Source organism: Crocodylus siamensis, chromosome 4, assembly GCF_052110815.1.
Source record: "Crocodylus siamensis isolate JL-2025a chromosome 4, ASM5211081v1, whole genome shotgun sequence".
NCBI classification, from domain to species: domain Eukaryota; kingdom Metazoa; phylum Chordata; order Crocodylia; family Crocodylidae; genus Crocodylus; species Crocodylus siamensis.
Window position 1 is genome coordinate 214,887,412 of NC_143398.1, and position 18,259 is coordinate 214,905,670.

At 41.1% G+C, this 18,259-nt stretch overlaps 1 protein-coding gene across 1 annotated transcript in view; it reads left to right on the forward strand.

Annotated features, from left to right (window-relative positions):
* CCDC148 (coiled-coil domain containing 148) overlaps window positions 1-18,259 on the forward strand; it is a 165,917-nt gene that overhangs the window by 15,628 nt on the left and 132,030 nt on the right. The window contains exons 2-5 of the mRNA XM_090041252.1: window positions 6,810-6,873; window positions 8,674-8,795; window positions 15,717-15,820; window positions 18,137-18,219. Coding sequence (XP_089897378.1) covers window positions 6,819-6,873; window positions 8,674-8,795; window positions 15,717-15,820; window positions 18,137-18,219 — 364 coding nt within the window. The 5' untranslated portion in view covers window positions 6,810-6,818. The remainder of the gene's footprint in view (window positions 1-6,809; window positions 6,874-8,673; window positions 8,796-15,716; window positions 15,821-18,136; window positions 18,220-18,259) is intronic.

The window sequence follows — 18,259 nt, forward strand, 5'->3', positions numbered from 1 at the left end:
ATGATGCACATGCATTTGGATTTGCCTAGGTGGGTGGGATTAGCTTGGCAGTTTCAAAAAGTTTTTGATGCTGTCATGATTCATTTAATGGAAAAGGCAAAGCAGGAGGTGATACTAAGCAGTTGCTGCTCCAGATACATGCTTGGCAAAAGTTTACCTAGTGGATTACTGCCTTTATGCTGTGTCAGCTAGTCAGTGGTGGCTGATGGACAAGTGATGCAGAACCAGTATGATCATCTGTGATGGCAGAGCTTCAGGAGGCAAACACCACTTTCTGAGAAAACTGTGCAGAGTCCACCCCAGCATTACAAAGACAAAATGAGAGTTGCCTTCATTGATGGAAAAGGTGTTGCACCATCTGAGAACTTGCCATTTGTGTTTGTAATTGGTCAGCAGCTAGCTAGGCGTTAGATCAACTGCCAGTCCTCCTCTCATCAAGGTTTTGTTATTCCATGAGGAGTATGCTACTGTGTTATCCCATGAAATAGGTCAAGTCACATGAGATTTTGCACAGAGCGGGCTCTGAATGATACTGAGAGTAGGAAGGAAATGGGTGCCTTGTTTTCAATTTTTTTTTTTTTTTACAATCAAGAATCCCAAACACTGTAAGTCATTGATAGAATGCCAACTTAATACATTTTGCAGCCTAGTTGTACCAAAATTTACCAAGATAACAAAAAATATATCTACCACATCTGTTGCTTTTGTTTTTCTTCAGGAAACAAGTAGGTGGTGCAAACCTAACACCAGTGAAACTGAGCCATGGCCAAATTGTAGGCGAGTTTACGAATTGCTGCAAGCCAGTCGTTGACAGATTGACTCAGTTCAGGCCAGGGCTGGTGCATAGGTGGGCACTAGGACCCAGCCACTGTCACTGCTTCTTTCTGTGGTGGCACAGGGAGAGTGACTGCTGCCAACCCCCTTTGCTGCCCAACGCCACTGAAACCTTATGTCTGCGAGCTGCATCTAATGGCTCTGTGGGCCATAGGTCTCTGAACTCTGCTATAGGCAGTGAATTTGAAAGAGTTCCCTTTCTGTACTTCCACATGACTTGTTGATGTGGGAAGATAGAAAAACCTGAATGAGTTTGCTTTAAATGTAGGTCCTAGGATGCGTTGTGCTTTATTTTGCTGAACATTGGTAGGCTGGGGTAAGGACTTGACCTCAGCAACAAAAGGTGCTCCGCCACAATGATTTTTTTACACTGTACATCGCAGAACCCTGTGCCCTTTTCTCAAAGCTGTCTTCTATTTTTCATCTATTTTTAAAAATCTTTTAAGCATGTTTCAGGAAACCATTCCTTCACATCTTTCTTCAGGACCCTCTATTAAGATGAATGCATCCATCAGATGTAGGACTCTTTGCCCCCAGCGACGTGGGGTGCAGCTAGGACCCAGGGTCCTGTCAGCTGTGGGGACTCTCAGCCTGGCTGCATGTGGTCCCCGTGGCTGGGAGCTCCGTCAGCAGGGGGGGCTCCCAGTCACAGTAGCCTGCTTCTTTCTGATGCAGAAGGAGCCCAGATGTCAAGTTTGGTCACTGATCTGGGTTTTTATATAGAATGAATAGCATTCGCGATGCATAGGGGGTGCTTGGCAATTGGCCTCTGGGGGACCACCCCCCCATTGGCAATCTGGTGCCCCCCCAGACCCAGGAGGCACCAGTCGCCCATGACTAATAGAATATTAACTGGAGATTTAATGTTTTATATCTTGAGCATGCTCTGAGGGGAAGAGGATAAATGTCAAGAAAGTGGACAGATTGTCCACTTGGCACGAGATACTTTTATCTGGAATTAGCTAATTAAAAGTCCCCTTTTAGTCCAGTAGTAAGAATAATCTTCAGACAAGAGAGTTGAACTCCTCAGTGGGCACATCTGCACAAAATGTTTACTGTGCAGTAGCCTACTACCACTGCACAGTAGCGTGCCTGTCAAAAACCGAGCTGATATGCTACTGCTAGTGTTATTAAGCTACTGTGCAGTAAGCAATGCCATAAGAATGAAGTTTGGTGCCCAGGGCAAAACCTGAAGTGGCAGCCTGCCCTCACCCTGCACACAGATCCAGGGGGCACATGCACCCCCATATTTGCCTGGGAGTGCACGCAGTGGCAGGAGCCACCCTTCTCCTATCCTCACATCCCCCCGAAATTAGCCGTCTCATGGCTCTGTCCTGCTTCCCGGCCCAACTGAGCCGTGCTTGTTGGCGCCCCATCGCTTTAGCACCCAGGGTGGTCACCTCGCTTACCCCCCGCCCCCGCTACAGCACAGGCAGTAAGTATCACAAAGAAACTGCGCGCCAGCGCTACTCTGTAGTAACTAGTTACTGCGCATTTAGTTAGTCCTTCATTAAGTAAGTACTAAACTCTGTAGTAACTACTGTGCATTAATGAATGTGTAAATGCACCCAGTGAGTACTTTAGCTACTGAGCTATGTGGTATGAGGGGGAGAGAGATGTGTCTTTCATTTTGTAAATGACAATCAAGGTTCCATGTGAATCCAGCCTGAAAAATTTGAAATGTTTAAATAAGAAAGCTAAAATGAAAATAAAATTAAGAAATATTGACATTTTTAGGGAGCTAAAACTAGTCATTACTCTGATCCAAATTTAGGAATAGTTTGAGTTCTCCCAAGACTGCTTCATTTTTGTTGTTGTTGTGAATGTACAAGTGTCCAAAAAAGGAAATATGTAGCCCTATTTTGAAGAAGTATCACATAAACATTTGAAGCACATTCCCTAGAAAGTGAAGTTAGCCCTTTTCTAAGGAAGACTAACTACTGCATCTTAGGACACTAAATAACAGTTAAAAAGACTGAATCTGAACAAATGTTACTCTGCCATGACAGTCCCACATAGACGAGGCCTAAGGGAAATAAGACTTAAAGTTGATGGAACTTGTGCTTTTTAATTAGGTGCATTATGTCCTATAATGCACGCCGTATTTCTGTTGCAACTTTTGTATACATAAAATCTGGAATATTCCAGCCACTATGTTGGCTTAGCAGTCCAAGCAAGCCCAAAGTTTTAAAGATTAATCTTTTTGGCTTTATCTCATCTCTACTCTTGGTGCAAATGCATTTTTTAAATAGAAGTGACATTATTTGTGATCAGAATATATGAATCCATATGTCTCTTCAATACTGTGTCAACAGCCAAGAGAGATACAACCAGATTTTAGAATATTATGGAAGACAGCAGCAACTTAATGGAAATTACCCTTTAAGGATACAAAATACCTATTCCTACACATTATAATGCCACCATCTAAAATAGATTATACCCTTTATTAAAAGGAAAGGAGGAATGTTGCTGAAAATCACTTTCCTATACCTTGAAACACAAAATGCAGTGGCTTTTCTATAAAAAAAAAAAATCAGAAGTACTTACATTTAGTTTTTGTGAAGTAGGGTTGAGATATAAGATGAAGTAAGCGATATTTCTGTCACTTATGATTATTTTTTCCCCCCTTGGCTTATGCTTGTAAGAATGAAAATGGAAGTAGGCTGAAAAGCTTTCAGAATGCGGTCTGAAATTTGCTGAATCACAGTTCCTCTACTCGACTGTGCAGACCAATATCAGCACAGTGGGGATTTCCTCAGTACTAGGGACTCAAAACCATATGCTATCAAAGCAGTCCCTGAAAGCAGATTGCTCATACTAGTACAAAATAGTTGCACTCTGAAATAAATGATAAATATATACTGTCACAGTCATGATTAAGACTTAAATGCTCTTTTTCATGAACTATCAGATATGAAATCCTTTGAGGTACATTTTACAGTTTTCTATTCATTTTCCACTCTTAAGGTTTAATTCTGCACCTGCAGTTGCCCTATTTAACTTCATTGTAGGAGAATCAGGCACGAGGGAGGCATTTCAACCTGCCAAGAGAGTAAGGTCATAGTCAAAATGTTGTATAGCCTGAAACATCTCAACACGGCTTCTTAAGCTGCTTTGATGTTACAGTCTATCTCAGCTGTGTGCTGTTTCCTCATCTAAGGGAAAATTAGTGCTGTTGTTAGTAACCTAAAGTAACTATTGCACAAAGTTCTGATTGAACATTAACTGGTGTTTAAAGGGCATACTGCAAGAAAGGCTGCTCTCTGGCCCTGTCTTAAACCTGTGCAAATCCAATGGCTCTGTTAGCAAAGATGGGTTTTTATATATTTTCAGCAGAGCTATCATTCTCTGCTTTTGTGTCTGTTTTATCCCCTTGGCTTCCTTTGGGTGCTTGTACATGGGACAGGGGTTTAATTTTCCCAAAATTGAAATGATGGGTTTTTAATTACTGGGTTTTTAATTGCATCGTTTAAAAACCCACCGTTTCAATTTAGGGACTTGCATGATGTCACAGTATGTCATGGCCCCTGATCAGCTCACCTGCCTCGCCTGTCGTCCCTCCCCCCAACCCCCACCCTGACAGGCTCCACCAAAAAAAAAGAAGTGATCAAGGGACCCATCCTTCCCCTGCTCCAAGCTTCTCCTGCAGCATTGGGGGCCAGTTGCCAGTGGGCTGAGTGGTTCCTGAGCTGTGGGAGACCCAGTCCTTCCTTGTGTGGTGGCAGTACCCCCCAGGCAGTACCTGTCTGCTAACAGCCCACCCGTGTCATCCCAGGGGGTGCTGCCAACGCAGAGGGAAGGCTTGGGGTTCCCCGCAGGGGCTGCTTGGCCCGCGGGCAGCTGGCCTCCATCCATGGGAGAGGCAGGTAAGCTCCAACACCCTGTGCACCATCCCTGCTGCCTTTCTGCCACCTGGGACTGCCTGGGAACAGCTGGCTTGCCCCTGTGGTAGGGCAGGAGGGCGGCTGGGTGTGCTGGCGGTGGAAATGGTGCACAGGGTGCTGGAAACCCACCAAGCCCGAGCTTCCCCAAGCACACCTGGGTTTCCAGTACCTCATGCAGCTTTGTGCTTCGTGACGTAGCAAACTAAAGTACCTCAGATGGATTTTACCTTGCTACGTAACAAAGTCATTTAAAGCAAAGTACACTGCCAAACATGTACATCATCATGAAATCTAAGTGAAATGTGCCGTCAAATGTGCAAACAGCAACATCATTAAAGCGGTGCAAGAAGGTGATTAAGCTGCTTTAAAGGCCAATTTTGTTGCATGGAGAAGCACCCCTTGTCATTTGTGCAGGCATGGTGTACATCTGGCCTTATAAAGGGAGAATTTGGGGAAGCTCTTGTTCATACATACGTTTTTTAAAATACCATTAAAATACTAATGTCATGCCAACTGAATGTTTTATGTTCCTCACATAATGCTAAGAATTTATTATAATGGTCTATACTTCAGATTAACCAATCACAGCAAAGTAATAAGTACATAATGAATTAGGAATTAATAGGAACAAATGTTCTTTGTGGGATAACTTGCCCTAGTGTGAATGCAGTTCTAGTGATATAAATGTACTTTTTTATATAGATTATTCCTCTTAAAAGAGGCAGTTAGCTAAGCTGTTTCATATAACTTCCTTCATACTGGGGACTGTGCTGGTATAGCTTTTCAGTTTAGGGGCTGTGTGTGGGGTCTTTTGTTTGTTTAACAAAAACAAAACAATATACTGAATATACTGGTACAAAGTGGTGTGTAGATGAGACCTTATGATGGCAAGAATGTTTAACAAGGTGCCTGCCTGTTGTGGGCATGGACGGCTAATCCATTTTATCTCCATGAACTTGGGCAAGTGCTATGTGGTTGCAATTTAAAACCAAAATAAAATTATTAGATTGAAAGTAATTGGAAGAATTTTTGTGACCACTTCATTTTTGAGGTGTTGGTGATTTAGAAGTAGAGGTTTGCATGAGGGATTAATTGGGATTAAATTCTTATTATAAGTAATAATGCATATAGTATTTTTCTCTTGAGGGGAAGGTAAGTAATTTTGTGTTTATTTGTTAATTTCAGTTTATGTAATTTTATTATACCCACCCATGTAGTTTCTTACTAATATACATTATAATTAATTTACCTTCATAAAAACCCTGTGAAACGTGTACTTATGGTATAGATACCATCAATTTAGTATAGATGGCTTTTAGAAATCTAAATATTGTTTCTGCTTTCTGAGCATTTCTATACTTCTTTTGTTCGGTGCAGAGTGCTATTGCATAATATCGGTGAAGACTGAAGAATATAAATCAAGGAACACTGAGAGATGTCAGGCTTGATCAATAGGCCTTTGTTTTCTGCTTGATATAGCCATGTATTATCAAATGTACAAAACCTAATGAGTTTGAATCCTCACTGCCTTGTAACTTGTGTATTAATTACATTTGTACAAAATGAGTATAAAACACCCACTCTCAGCCACATGTGGAATCATCTGTATGCCATTTTATAACTGTGATTCATATCTGAACTCTGTTGACTATCTTTAGGGATAATAGAAACTCCCTTTTTATAAAGCTAGATTGAATTTCCCGGATGTGATGGGTTTGTAATAGAGATTACTAGCATACCTACTCTACTTTTCTATTTCTTCTAATAAAGTAAGGAGGTTTATATGAATATTGTCTCAAGACAATGAAAGAGCTCCTGGACTTTATTTGGTGTAATTGTGAGGTAGTTTATACAATATTACCATGGTTTCCTTTCCCATGGAGCAGTAGTAACCAAAAGTTGTGCTGTGCTGGTGGTGAAGGGTCGTTTTCCCCCGTGACTTCATATTTCAGAATGGTCACTTAACCTTGGAAAATAAAGTCCCTTCTCTTTACTGGAACTCTAGGACTTTTTAAGTGTTTAGAAATTTAGATGTTAATGCTCATACTTAACATTTCTGGTTTTACTAATTTATTGTTTTCTCAACAGGTAGAAAAAATGAGTGGACGGGACCTTCGAGCATTCATTACAACTCACAGGACTAGTGATATAGGTATATTTATACTGTACATTTTTATGTTTCAATGTAATTATTCTATCACTAAATGAAAAAATGAACTGGCAATAATGCTTGAGGGCAAGTTTCATTATTCAAGATGACCTAATGGTAGAGATTAGAAAGAAGGAACCTTATCTTACAGATCCTCCCTTTATGGAACTCCCATATAAGTCATTGGGTGTTCTGTGCATTGAAGTTTTGCAGAATTGGGCCAAAAGTTCAAATATTTTCAGTCACACTTTAAATGTACCTAAGCTTTAGTTGTATCAAAAGGTTAGATTAGCACTTGTCAAGGATAGCCAGCAATTGTTTTCTCAGGGGGCTGTTCCCTGAGTTCCCTTCCAGCCCTATTTTTTCTACGATTTTATGAAAAGATTATTCATGTTGTTCATGGCCACCTTTTATATTTTTAACCACTTTTTTGCAGGCTTTGAAATCTTGCGTACATGGTGCTTTAGGTTTGTATAGCATTTAACAAAGATGATGCTACTTGTCCAAAGGTGTGTTTTTCTTTTTTTTTCATAGACACTAGGGCTGGAAGGGACCTTGGAAGTCTAGCCCAAAGTCTTGTACTCCAAAATTCTGAACTTGGAGTAAGTTCTTTCCTGGGTAGATATTTACTGAATGAGTGAATCATATCTCAGTATTAATTCCTTCAAGGAATATTCATTCAAAGAAGGAAGAGGTGGAGGTCTATGAAAGCAGTTTCAACCCTGTCTTCTGTCATATAAGGCTTCATGAAAGATATGGGGAAGAAGGTCATGGAGGGGTGAGCTATTGTGGAAAACTTAATAGTGTCCTGAGCTGTGGGAATGGCGTCAGCATCCAGCTGACCATTTTCCTGATCACCTCTTAAATGTACTGAGAGAAGAAATGTTCAAGTTAATAGAGTGTGTGGGGCATGCAGACCAGCCACAGGCTGGCTCATGAGGCCCCAACAGTTCCAGCACTTTGGCAGTGGGGGCGGGGGAAGTGGCAGCATTAATTGCTGCAGAACTCCTAGAGCCATGACAATTAATGTTGTCACCACTCCCCCACTGACAAATTTCCAGACTTGTCAAGAGCTTTATGGGCTGGATGACTCGGCTTCATGGACCAGATCCAGCCCTCAGGCCATCTTTTGGGCACCACTGCTATAGAGGGAGAATATTTGAACAGGGCATATTCAGAGTGATCCATCCCATGTTGTATTCTCCCTGGCATCAACCATCATTGCTGTAAGGATGTTAGTGGATAGAGCCTTGACTGTTCTATTTAAGAACTCTCAATGAATCTGTCCTCCATGAATTTCTCTAATTGCATTTTGAATTTGGTTCTGCTATTTACACCTACAACACCTGGTGGTAATGAATTCCACAAGCTAACTATATGCTGGTTTGTTTTAAATTAGCATCCCGATAACTGTAGTGGGTGCCCTGTAATAACAGTATTTTAGGATCTGGTGAGTAACATTTCCCTATTCACTTTATCTACATCCTTCATGATTTTATAGACCTCTTGGCCTTCTCCTATTCAAAGGAGCCTTTTCAGTCTCTTCTGGTATGGCAGTTGCTTCATACTCTTAATCATCTTTGCTGTCATACTCTTTTTACCATTTCTAATTTCAAAACTACCATTTTTAGCTGTGAAGACCAGGACTTCTTAATATATAAAATAACTAAATATTAAATAGTTTTCAGGCTTCATGTTAATGAAACATTTCACTTGAGTCCAACATGTAAAAAATAAAAAATGTTTTTTCACAATTTGGATTGATTTTTTTTGTGTGTGTTTGTGTGTGTATTTGCAAAATAGATAAGCTGGTGGTTCGTGTGAAAAATGGTCTTTGCAGCCAGAAGTATAAACCTGTTGACTATAAACAACTGTATGCACTTACTGAAGAAAAAAAAATAGCATCATTTAATATAAAATTAAAGGTAAGGATTTGGGGGCTTTTTTGGACTTCTGTTTCAAATAGCATTGCATTTTATGGAATTTAACCATCTTTTAGCTATTTTTCATTAATTAAAGCATACCTAGAGGCTTGTAGTGCAGGCTGGACACATGGTAAAGCACTGTACATAAGCATAAAGGCAATCACTGCCTTGAAACTTACCATCTAAATAAATATTAAAAGACACACCTAAGTAAAATAGCCTACTGGGGATATTGCTAGTTCCTCAGGCACTAGTCTCAGAACCAATCTTAATATTTTTTAAAGACTTTGGAACAAAGCGTTGATGTGTGCTAATGAACCTTGCTAATTAAAGGCATTATGCTTGAAAGGGAGAAGGATTGGCATATCATACAACAGGAAATGGATGACCTTGAGAACTGCCTTGAGGAACTTGAGTGGTGCAAACCATACAAAATGCAAGATCATGCAATTAGGAACACACAACAAGAATTTCTGAAGTAAATTCAAGGTTTCATCAGCTGGAAATAAGACTGGGCATATTGGTTGTTCAGGTGGTCACTTTCAGGTATATATCCCATGTTTCTATGAGCAGCAGTAAAAACACATGATATTTTAATGAGGGATTTGAAGGAAAATAACATAGTTGCTTTGCATATATTTATGGAAACCTCTCATGGGTAAGCATTTGCATGAGAAAGCGTGAAAGTTTATTAAGGAAAATTGACATCATTGGCAAGGCAGAGTTGAGAATAGATGATTTGATACCACATCAGAGAATGATCAGTTGGGTCATGCATGATGAACAATCTTACAAGTGAAAACAAATATCTCTTTGTAGTGGAAAAGGCCAGCTGTATAAGGAGTGTGATGGTAGTCAAGGGATAAATGAGGACAATAGACATGGCAGCAGAATTTTGAATAGAATGAGAATTAAAATGGAACAAGATGGTATTTGGCGATAATGAGGACCTGAACTGGAGTTTTAGCTCTGAGGAAGGACTGAATAATAGAGATGATGTAGATGATGTTCAAAGGTCTGCACATGTCTAGTCTGGTATTCAAGCGCTATATAAATTAATGAGGGCCATATAAAGAGCCATAGAGATCATATGGGTTAAATACAGAGTACTGCAATGAAATATTTAACTAAACATATTTACAATATGTTAATACGTGGTCTACTTGCCTACATACTTGCAAAGTGGTTTCTAGCAATTTGGTACCAGTTACAACAGCAACAAACTAAGGGTCATGCATAATAAGTACAGTATAATTTCAAGGGCTGTGCGAATCGCTGATTCGATTTGGCAGAGATTTGGTCCAATTTGGCGGTCAAATCTGAATCAAATCAGGAGACCTGTTAATCTCTCTGAGTCGAATCGGAACCCTCCAAATCAGGTCAGAGAGATTTGGAGAGATTCGATGATTTGGACATAGACACAGTTTTAAATGCTTTTTCTACATTCCTCAAGGTACCAGGTAGCTTGTGAATGCTGAGATGCTGGGGCAGATGGAGCATCCCATTGGAAGTGTGGAAGGGGGGGTCCCCAGGGCACTTGACGGTGGACCAGAAGCTCTTCCGGTCCACTTCCAGGTCTGCTGCAGAGCGTGTGGGGGACCCTCCCCCTGCTACCTGGCTTGGCAACTCATGCCTCCTGGCCTTGGGGGGGCATCCGGGGTCCCCCTGCGGCTGATCACCAAGCCAGGGACTGTGGGGGGGGGGGGTCCCCCCAGCGCTTCGGCGGCAGACCCAGAAGTGGACTGGAAGTAGTTCCAGTCCACTTCCAGGTCCGCCGCCAAGCATGTGGGGACCCCCTGCACTCCTGTTAGATGCTTCATCTGCCCCAGCATCACAACATTCACGAACTGCACCTAGTACCTCGAGGTATGTCGAAAAGACATTTAAAGCTGTGTCTGTGTCCAAATCTCTGATTCTCTGAATCAGCATTGAATCTCCTCTCCTGGCCCCTTGCCTAACCGGGCAGTGCTGGTTGTCATAGAATCATAGAAGTAGGGTCAGAAGGGACCGTGTAGATCTTCAAGTCTGACCCCCTGCCTTGGTGAGCCAGGGGGGCTTTCGGGCACTCCTGCCCCACTTGCTTCTTGTTGGGATGGTCACCCCTTGGGCCCTAAGTATCGTCTCCTTAAGGAACAACCACTCATCTTGAGACCTGAGTTCCCCTGCTCTCAAGAACCCAAGCGCCACTCCCACTAATCTCAACTCATTGAAGTTGGCCCTCTTGAAGTCTAGGGCTACCGCCTTGCTGCAGGCCCCTGACACCCTGTGCTGGATGGTGAATTCCAGCAAGCGATGATCACTATCACCCAGGTGGTCAAAGACCTGGAGGCCCCTTACCAGGTCATCATCGCCTGTGGCCAGGACCAGGTCCAACAGGGCATTTCCTGTGGTGGGACTGTGCACCTCCTGAATTAAATGGAGGTCCTGTATCTCGGCCAGGAACCTCCTGGGATGGTCCGACCTGGCTGACTGTTCCTCCCAGCAGATATCCGGGTAATTAAAATCACCCATGACAACTACATTCCTTGCCATAAGTGCCTCTGCAAGCTGGCCCAAAAATTCCTGGTCCAGCTCCTCCCCTTGGTTGGGGGGTCTGTAGTAGACCCCCTCCATTAGCTCTCTCTCTCCACAGCCCCCTTGTATCTTGACCCAGAGCACTTCCGCTTGCCCCTCCTCTGACCCCATTTTGCTGGCAGACGATGTGTATTGCTCCTTGACATAGAGTGCCACACCCCCACCTTTCCTTCCCTCTCAAGGGGTGCACCAGCACTCTCAGGGGGTGCCTCCTGAACAATAGTCTGATTTCAGAGTAGAACCATACTTTAAAGACCTGCAAAATTTCTTTCTCTTTGGTTTTGTATCAGAAGGCTTTGTTTTCCTGCTCTCTATCTTCCCTAATATTTTGTGGAGGAAATTCAGATTTTGATTAACTACCCCCGTCAAGAGACTACAAAAATAACAGTGTAAAAATAGTGGCAATAGTACTTGCCCAACTATGGTGATATAATATGGTTTGTTCATACTTGTGAGAATAGCTCCTAATCATGTTACAGCTGGAATAAAAATGTGTTTAGTCAATAGAACTCTATCTTGCCTAAAGCACTTCTTCAATAACGTTGTTAGGTCTCTGCTACACAGTTCCAACTAAAGCATATTATAGTACTGCAAGGCCACAACATGGCTTTTAAATAGTGTTATGCTTAGTTTTTATAATCTGTGTTATGGAAGCTCTTTTATGCTAAACTGTATTGAAAAGTCTTTGTCTTGTACTCAAATCTAGGTGAAATGGGTGAGAATGAACATTCTTGACTTGATAGGACAGTGTTCAAATATGTATCTGTTTGATATGTATCTTGGGAAGAATTTCAGTTTAGAATTTCAGTTTAGAAGCGCTTTCCCTGAGGAGAGAGAGAATTATGTCAAACGCCATAAATAGTTACCTTTTTGAGAAAAGGTCACCTTTATGAGAAAATGTTTTTAATCTTGGGAAGAGGATATAAATGCCTTTGTGGACTCCTTCAAGGCATTTGTTAGTATTTGTTGGTAGTGTTGCATGGCTTTCCCTTCCTTCTTTTGTACTTCCTATTTCGCTGAAGAATTCAACATAAAAATTCCAGGACAGAAATACACAGCTGTGATAATTCCTTGTGATAGTACGGCTGTTTGTAGTACGTGGTAGTCTGCTTAATGAAACAACTTGAAAATATTAGGTTCATGGAACTATCGTTTTGAGAGACAGTGCTGCAGAAGCAGCTGCCCACCAGCCTTTCTGTGGGAGAGCAGAAATCTGTCTTCACATGTGAATCTTGACCTACGATCTGCCCTTGTTGTCTTATGTTTTGGCCTAAGCTGGTCCTGATTTCTGAGACTGTATTCAGGCACAATCCACAAAAAAGTTAAATGGAATTTTGCTTAAGAATTGCAGAAAATTTAGAAGATGAAAAGCTTGAAAATTGCAATTTAGAAGTTCATCAAAAGAATGTTATTAAATATAGTGCATTGCCTAGCAAAAACCCTATGGTTTTATGGTTCATTTTTGCTTCTGTATTTTAACTGAATCTTTTACTAATGCTATTTGTTAAACTTTAATGATCAGAAAATATTTGGTACAGATAAGCTTTCCAATACTGGTGCCTGATACCACCCCCCAAAGCCTCAAGATAATATTACAAAATGAAAAGCAATGTGAACAGAAGTGTTGATACTAAATGTTTGAACAGAAGCAAGAATATCTGTCTTCAATGTAATAGTGCTTCCTTTAACATTACAGGTATAATCTATCCAAAGAGTTGGCAGATATTTCTTCCTAGGCTGAACAAAATTCTGCTGAGTTCAGTCAAGCTTTAAAACTAGATGTTAGTGTTATGTCCTGGTATTTTATTTTTCACAAGTCTGTTCCAGTTGAGTAGGTAGTAAAAGTTATACACTGAAAGCTCTACAATGGCTAAAATATTTCCCACTTTCTCTTTCTTCCTTTGCACTCCAACATTTGATTATTGGTTTAATTCCTTCACTGATGGAGATAGACCAGATTCAAATATACAATATGACAAGATTGTTATTGACCATATAAGAAAGAAAAATTGAGAATTTTACTGTATGTGTAGAGAACCCAAACTGTGGCAGTCCTATGGAAATGTCACTGGTGATATAGCCATGAAAATGTTATAAACATATTAAACTTTATTTGTGAACAAGTTTACTTTGAAACTAATGGTGAATAAAATAAATGTAAAAAATCCATTTTCAGGATGCTTTTTTAAAATCATGTAGGGTTTGCTAAGACGTTTTCCTTGTATTATATGTTATGATTGTAAAGGCATGACTTTCAAATACTTTATTACGGAAGTGCTGAAAATTTTTTTAAAGCAAAAACTTTAATTAGAATAAAGAGAGATTCTTGCTAAATCAGAAGTGTTATAAGTAAATTGAAGAATATTCTAAAACAGGAGTGTTCAGACTTTTTCATACTGCAGTTGTGTTTTAAAAGAAATTGTGTTATGGACACCTCAGTTCCCCTTCACAATCTAGTGACTTCTTTATGGTATCTGCAACAATTCTGTACACAAAACTGTGGTGGAAAGGGACTATGTATGAGGTGTGGGTGTCTGCTCTGTTCAGTAATCCTGCCATACGTGACCTATTACCTCTTGCAACTATTTATAAAATAGGGTAGGAGTTAATATTTTACTACCTTCTGAGATAGATTTATAAGGGCTATGAATGTTTAACGCATATCATCATGCTGAGCTCACAGTACCTTTTGTTACTTGCAAAAGTATTTTCATTAGTATTTTCTTTCACTTTCTGGCTAAGTCAGAGGAAGAAGTAAATCGGGCTTTCTAAATGAGAGGAGATACAATCCCTAATGATGGTAGCTTTCCAGGCTCTGTCAGTTTGACTGATGGAAGAGGTGTGTGATTTTTGACCAGCTAACTCTCCTTAGGGAATAGAGGACTGTTGTGGTAGAGCTTGGAAACCGGCATTACTACTCTCCTAAACACACTGGGCTCTCTTTCCTGTACAGTTACTGTAGCTTCTCCTTCTCTTCCACACTCCCCTCTCCCCTTATGCTGTACAACACAAGAAGATGTGAGGTGGTGGGGAATCCTCCCAAGTGCTTCCAATTGTGCTGTATTTGAAAGAAGCGGAGTGGGGAGGGAAAATCAATGGAAAACTTAATAAAAAAAACCTTGCATTTAAAATAAAATTAATGCTAGTTTAAATTTGATCCCCTAGGTACTAAAAACAAGAAAATGCCAGATGTGTACACTTCTTAAGCACATTCCAGTTCCCATGCAGCACACTTCTCTTGACAGAGAAAAATTCTGCACCTCTGCAAGAAACTTCTTGCTGGCTCTCATAGATAAAGGGAAAACCACATATGCTAAGCACAGTACTTTTCTTGTTCACACTAGAATTCAAAACCCTAATTAAACTATATAATTCCCCAGCCAGCAGAAAACATACTACATGCTTAATCTGCTTACATATGGCAACTGGGAGCAGGAGGGGAGTGATGGGGGCAAGTATTTGGGGAGGGAAAGAGGGAATGGGGCTGAAAAAAAAGCATCTGTGTGCAGCTGTGCATTTGTGATCATGGTGGCAATCGGAAGCCACTACTTCTCCTTTATCCTGGGTGGCTGGCCATGTCCCTACACTGCTGGATTGTAGGGTTCTTATTTTCTCACACGCATAGCCCCATTCATTTCAATATGACTACTTGACTGAGAAATAATTACAAACATTAGTTTGCCCTAAATATGATGAAAAAATATGATGTACATTGACTTTAAAAAGTGGCTCTATGTTCAAAGATAATGTTAACTCAGGTGTGTTTTGAAGGATTTAAGTAATTCCTAATTAAAAATGAAAATATTTAGTTTTAAAATAAGGTTTTTACTTAGTAACTGGATGGATGAAAAGTTGTACTGATCAGCAAAGGATACCAAAACAGAAAAGGAAGAAGTCTTAAATTGTACCCTGTATTTCAGCGTCCTTTGCAAATGATTGGATTTTCATTAATCAAAATTATTTGTTAATTTCTCTTTTCATTGTCATTTTTGTTTTCACCCATTCCTCTATTTAAAAAGAGGAGAGGGACAGCAAAGAGAGAGAGAAAGGAAAGAAAAAAGAAGAGAACTACTTTTTTTCATTTTGAATTTGTTAAATTTTTATTTCAAAATGAAAAAGTTTAAGAACAAGCAAACAAACAAACCAAATATTTTAAGTAAGAATGATGGGATCTCTGTTATTTACAAATCTTCTGTGACAGCTCTGTCTTTCAGCAATAAAGTACTTACAGAAGTACACAGGTTCACACAACTCAACATCATATGTTTCTTTAGGATATCCATTTTATAAACATATTGAATAGATTTTAATACCCCTTAGCCTTACTTTTGCTTTTTTTTCACACAGATCAGAAAAACAGAACAAGCTTCCAAAATTAACAAAGAACAAATACTGCTGAAACAGCATCACCAGGTGTGGTGGCAAGAACATAAAAGACAGAGTGAGAACCGGTAAGAGCTAGAGAGATCATAAAAACAAGACATTGATAACAAAAGTTTTAGTCTAGACAACTTCCTTCAAGACATACAATTCAGAAGAAGATAGAGTAAGCAGATGCAGATGAGTTTGGTGGGTGACCTTAACTATCCTGAGCTAAGTGACTAGATGTGGGTGGTTAACTGAGTTTGTAGGCATGAAATGTAAAAGGGAAATGGAAGATGGGTTATAGAAGTCTCATAGCTCAATATATGACCCTGGCCCAACTCTGAGCAGCCTTGAACCTACTAGGATATTGGCAATCCTCGGAGTCTACTTTTCTAAGGGTAAAATTCTGAAAATGCAACTTGTGTTGTATCAGGGAGTGTAATGCTCATCACTCAAATTCAAGGACAAAATTTAGTCATAACAGCTAATTGGTGTATGAGCTTCTGCTGTAGCTACACTGGCTAATTTTATTTTAGAAGCTATTTCCTCATCTTGGTGGTATTTTTGCATTTTTATCTCAATTTTTTCCCTTAAATTTTATTTTCAGTTTCCTGCTACCCTTACTATCAGAACGGTAAGGCAATGGGACAATATATCCAGGGAAGTTGTGGAATCTCCTTCTTCAGAAATTTCTCAAGAAGAGGCTGGCTAGGCATGATAGGGATGGATTAGGAAAAGGAATACATGAAGGGGGTTGGACTAGTTGACCTGTGGATCATTTCCAAACCTGTGATTCTATACGAAACGCCTATAGAATTGGGCCAGTCATGGCTTCATGTGTCTTTTGGGCTGAACTTTATCTCCATATTCAGCTGATTGGTAAGATCACATTTTAAGTGCTGGTAGCGTTCATAGTTGGTAGGGTTGGAAGCGACCTGAGAAGATCATCAAGTCCGACCCCATGCCATGGCAGGAAAGAATACTGGGGTCAGACGACCCTGGTGAGGTATTCATCCAGCCTCCTTTTAAAGACCCCCAGGTTAGGAGCCTGCACCACTTCTCTTGGAAGTTGGTTCCAGATCCTAGCCGCCCTGACCGTGAAGTAACGCCTCCTGATATCTAGCTTAAATCTACCCTCTGCCAGCCTGTGACCATTATTTTTTGTCATTCCTGGTAGTGCTTGGGGGAACAGGGACTCCCCCAATGCCTGCTGGTCCCCCCTGACTAGTTTGTAAATGGCCACTAGATCCCCCCCCCGTCAGCCTTCTCTTGTGGAGGCTGAACAAGTTCAGATCCCTTAGCGTCTCTTTGTAGGGCCTGCCCTGCTGACTCCTGATCATGTGAGTGGCCCTCCTCTAGACCCTCTCCATGTTGTCCACATCCCTTCTGAAGTGTAGTGCCCAGAACTGGACTGTACTCCAACTTTGGCCTGACCAGTGCCACATAGAAGGGGAGTATCACCTCCTTGGACCTGCTTGAGATGCATCTGTGGATGCATGACAAGGTGTGGTTGGCCTCCGTGACCGCGTCCCCACACTATCGGCCCATGTTCATTTTGGCATCAGTAATGACTGCAAGATCCTTTTCTGCTTCTGCACTGACGACAAGGGAGTTCCCCAGCCTGTAGGTGTGCTGCTGGTACTTTCTCCCCACGTGCAGTACCCTGAACTTCTTGGTGTTGAAACCCATCCTGTTCCCATTGGCCCACCCCTGTAACCTGTCTAGGTCCGATTGCAGCCTACTGCTCTCTTCTAGCATGCCCACTTCTCCCCACATCTTAGTGTCATCCACGAATTTGAACAGGGTGCTTTTTACCCCCTTGTCCAAGTCACTGATGAAGATGTTGAAAAGTGCGGGCCCGAGGACCAAGCCCTGGGGGACCCCACTACCCACATCCCTCCAGGTTGAATAAGACCCACCACCACTCTCTGGATGTGACCCTCCAGCCAGCTAGTGACCCATTTGACTATATACGTGTCGCCGCCACAGTCCCCTAGTTTTTTAATGAGAATAGGATAAAAGACAGTGCTGAAGGCCTTTCTAAAGTCCAGAAAGACTATGTCCACTGATACCCCTGTGTCTAAGGATTTTGTCATAGAAGGCCACCAGGTTGGTTTGACGGGACCTGCCTCTAATGAACCCATGTTGGTTGTCCCTAAGCATAATCTCCCCTGCTGGCCCCTCGCAGACATGCGCCAGGATAACTCTCTCAAAAAGCTTACCTAGGACCAAGGTAAGACTGACTGGCCTATAGTTTCCATAGTGAACCTCCAGTGAGATTTATCCTGTGAATCTCTTGCATTTACTTCCTTTCTAAATAGAGTTTCTTCCCTCTATTCATTGCTTTTGTTTAGAGTGACAGTGCTTTACCATTTTGCATAACCCACAGTTTTACTTTTCAGACACAAAGTAGAAGCAGAAATACAAACTTTCCTTGATGAAAGATGCCTTGAACCTGAATTTCTTTTGGATGTGTGGGACTTGGGTAAGAACTTTCACTCTTTCTTGCTCAATTTAAATGTGAG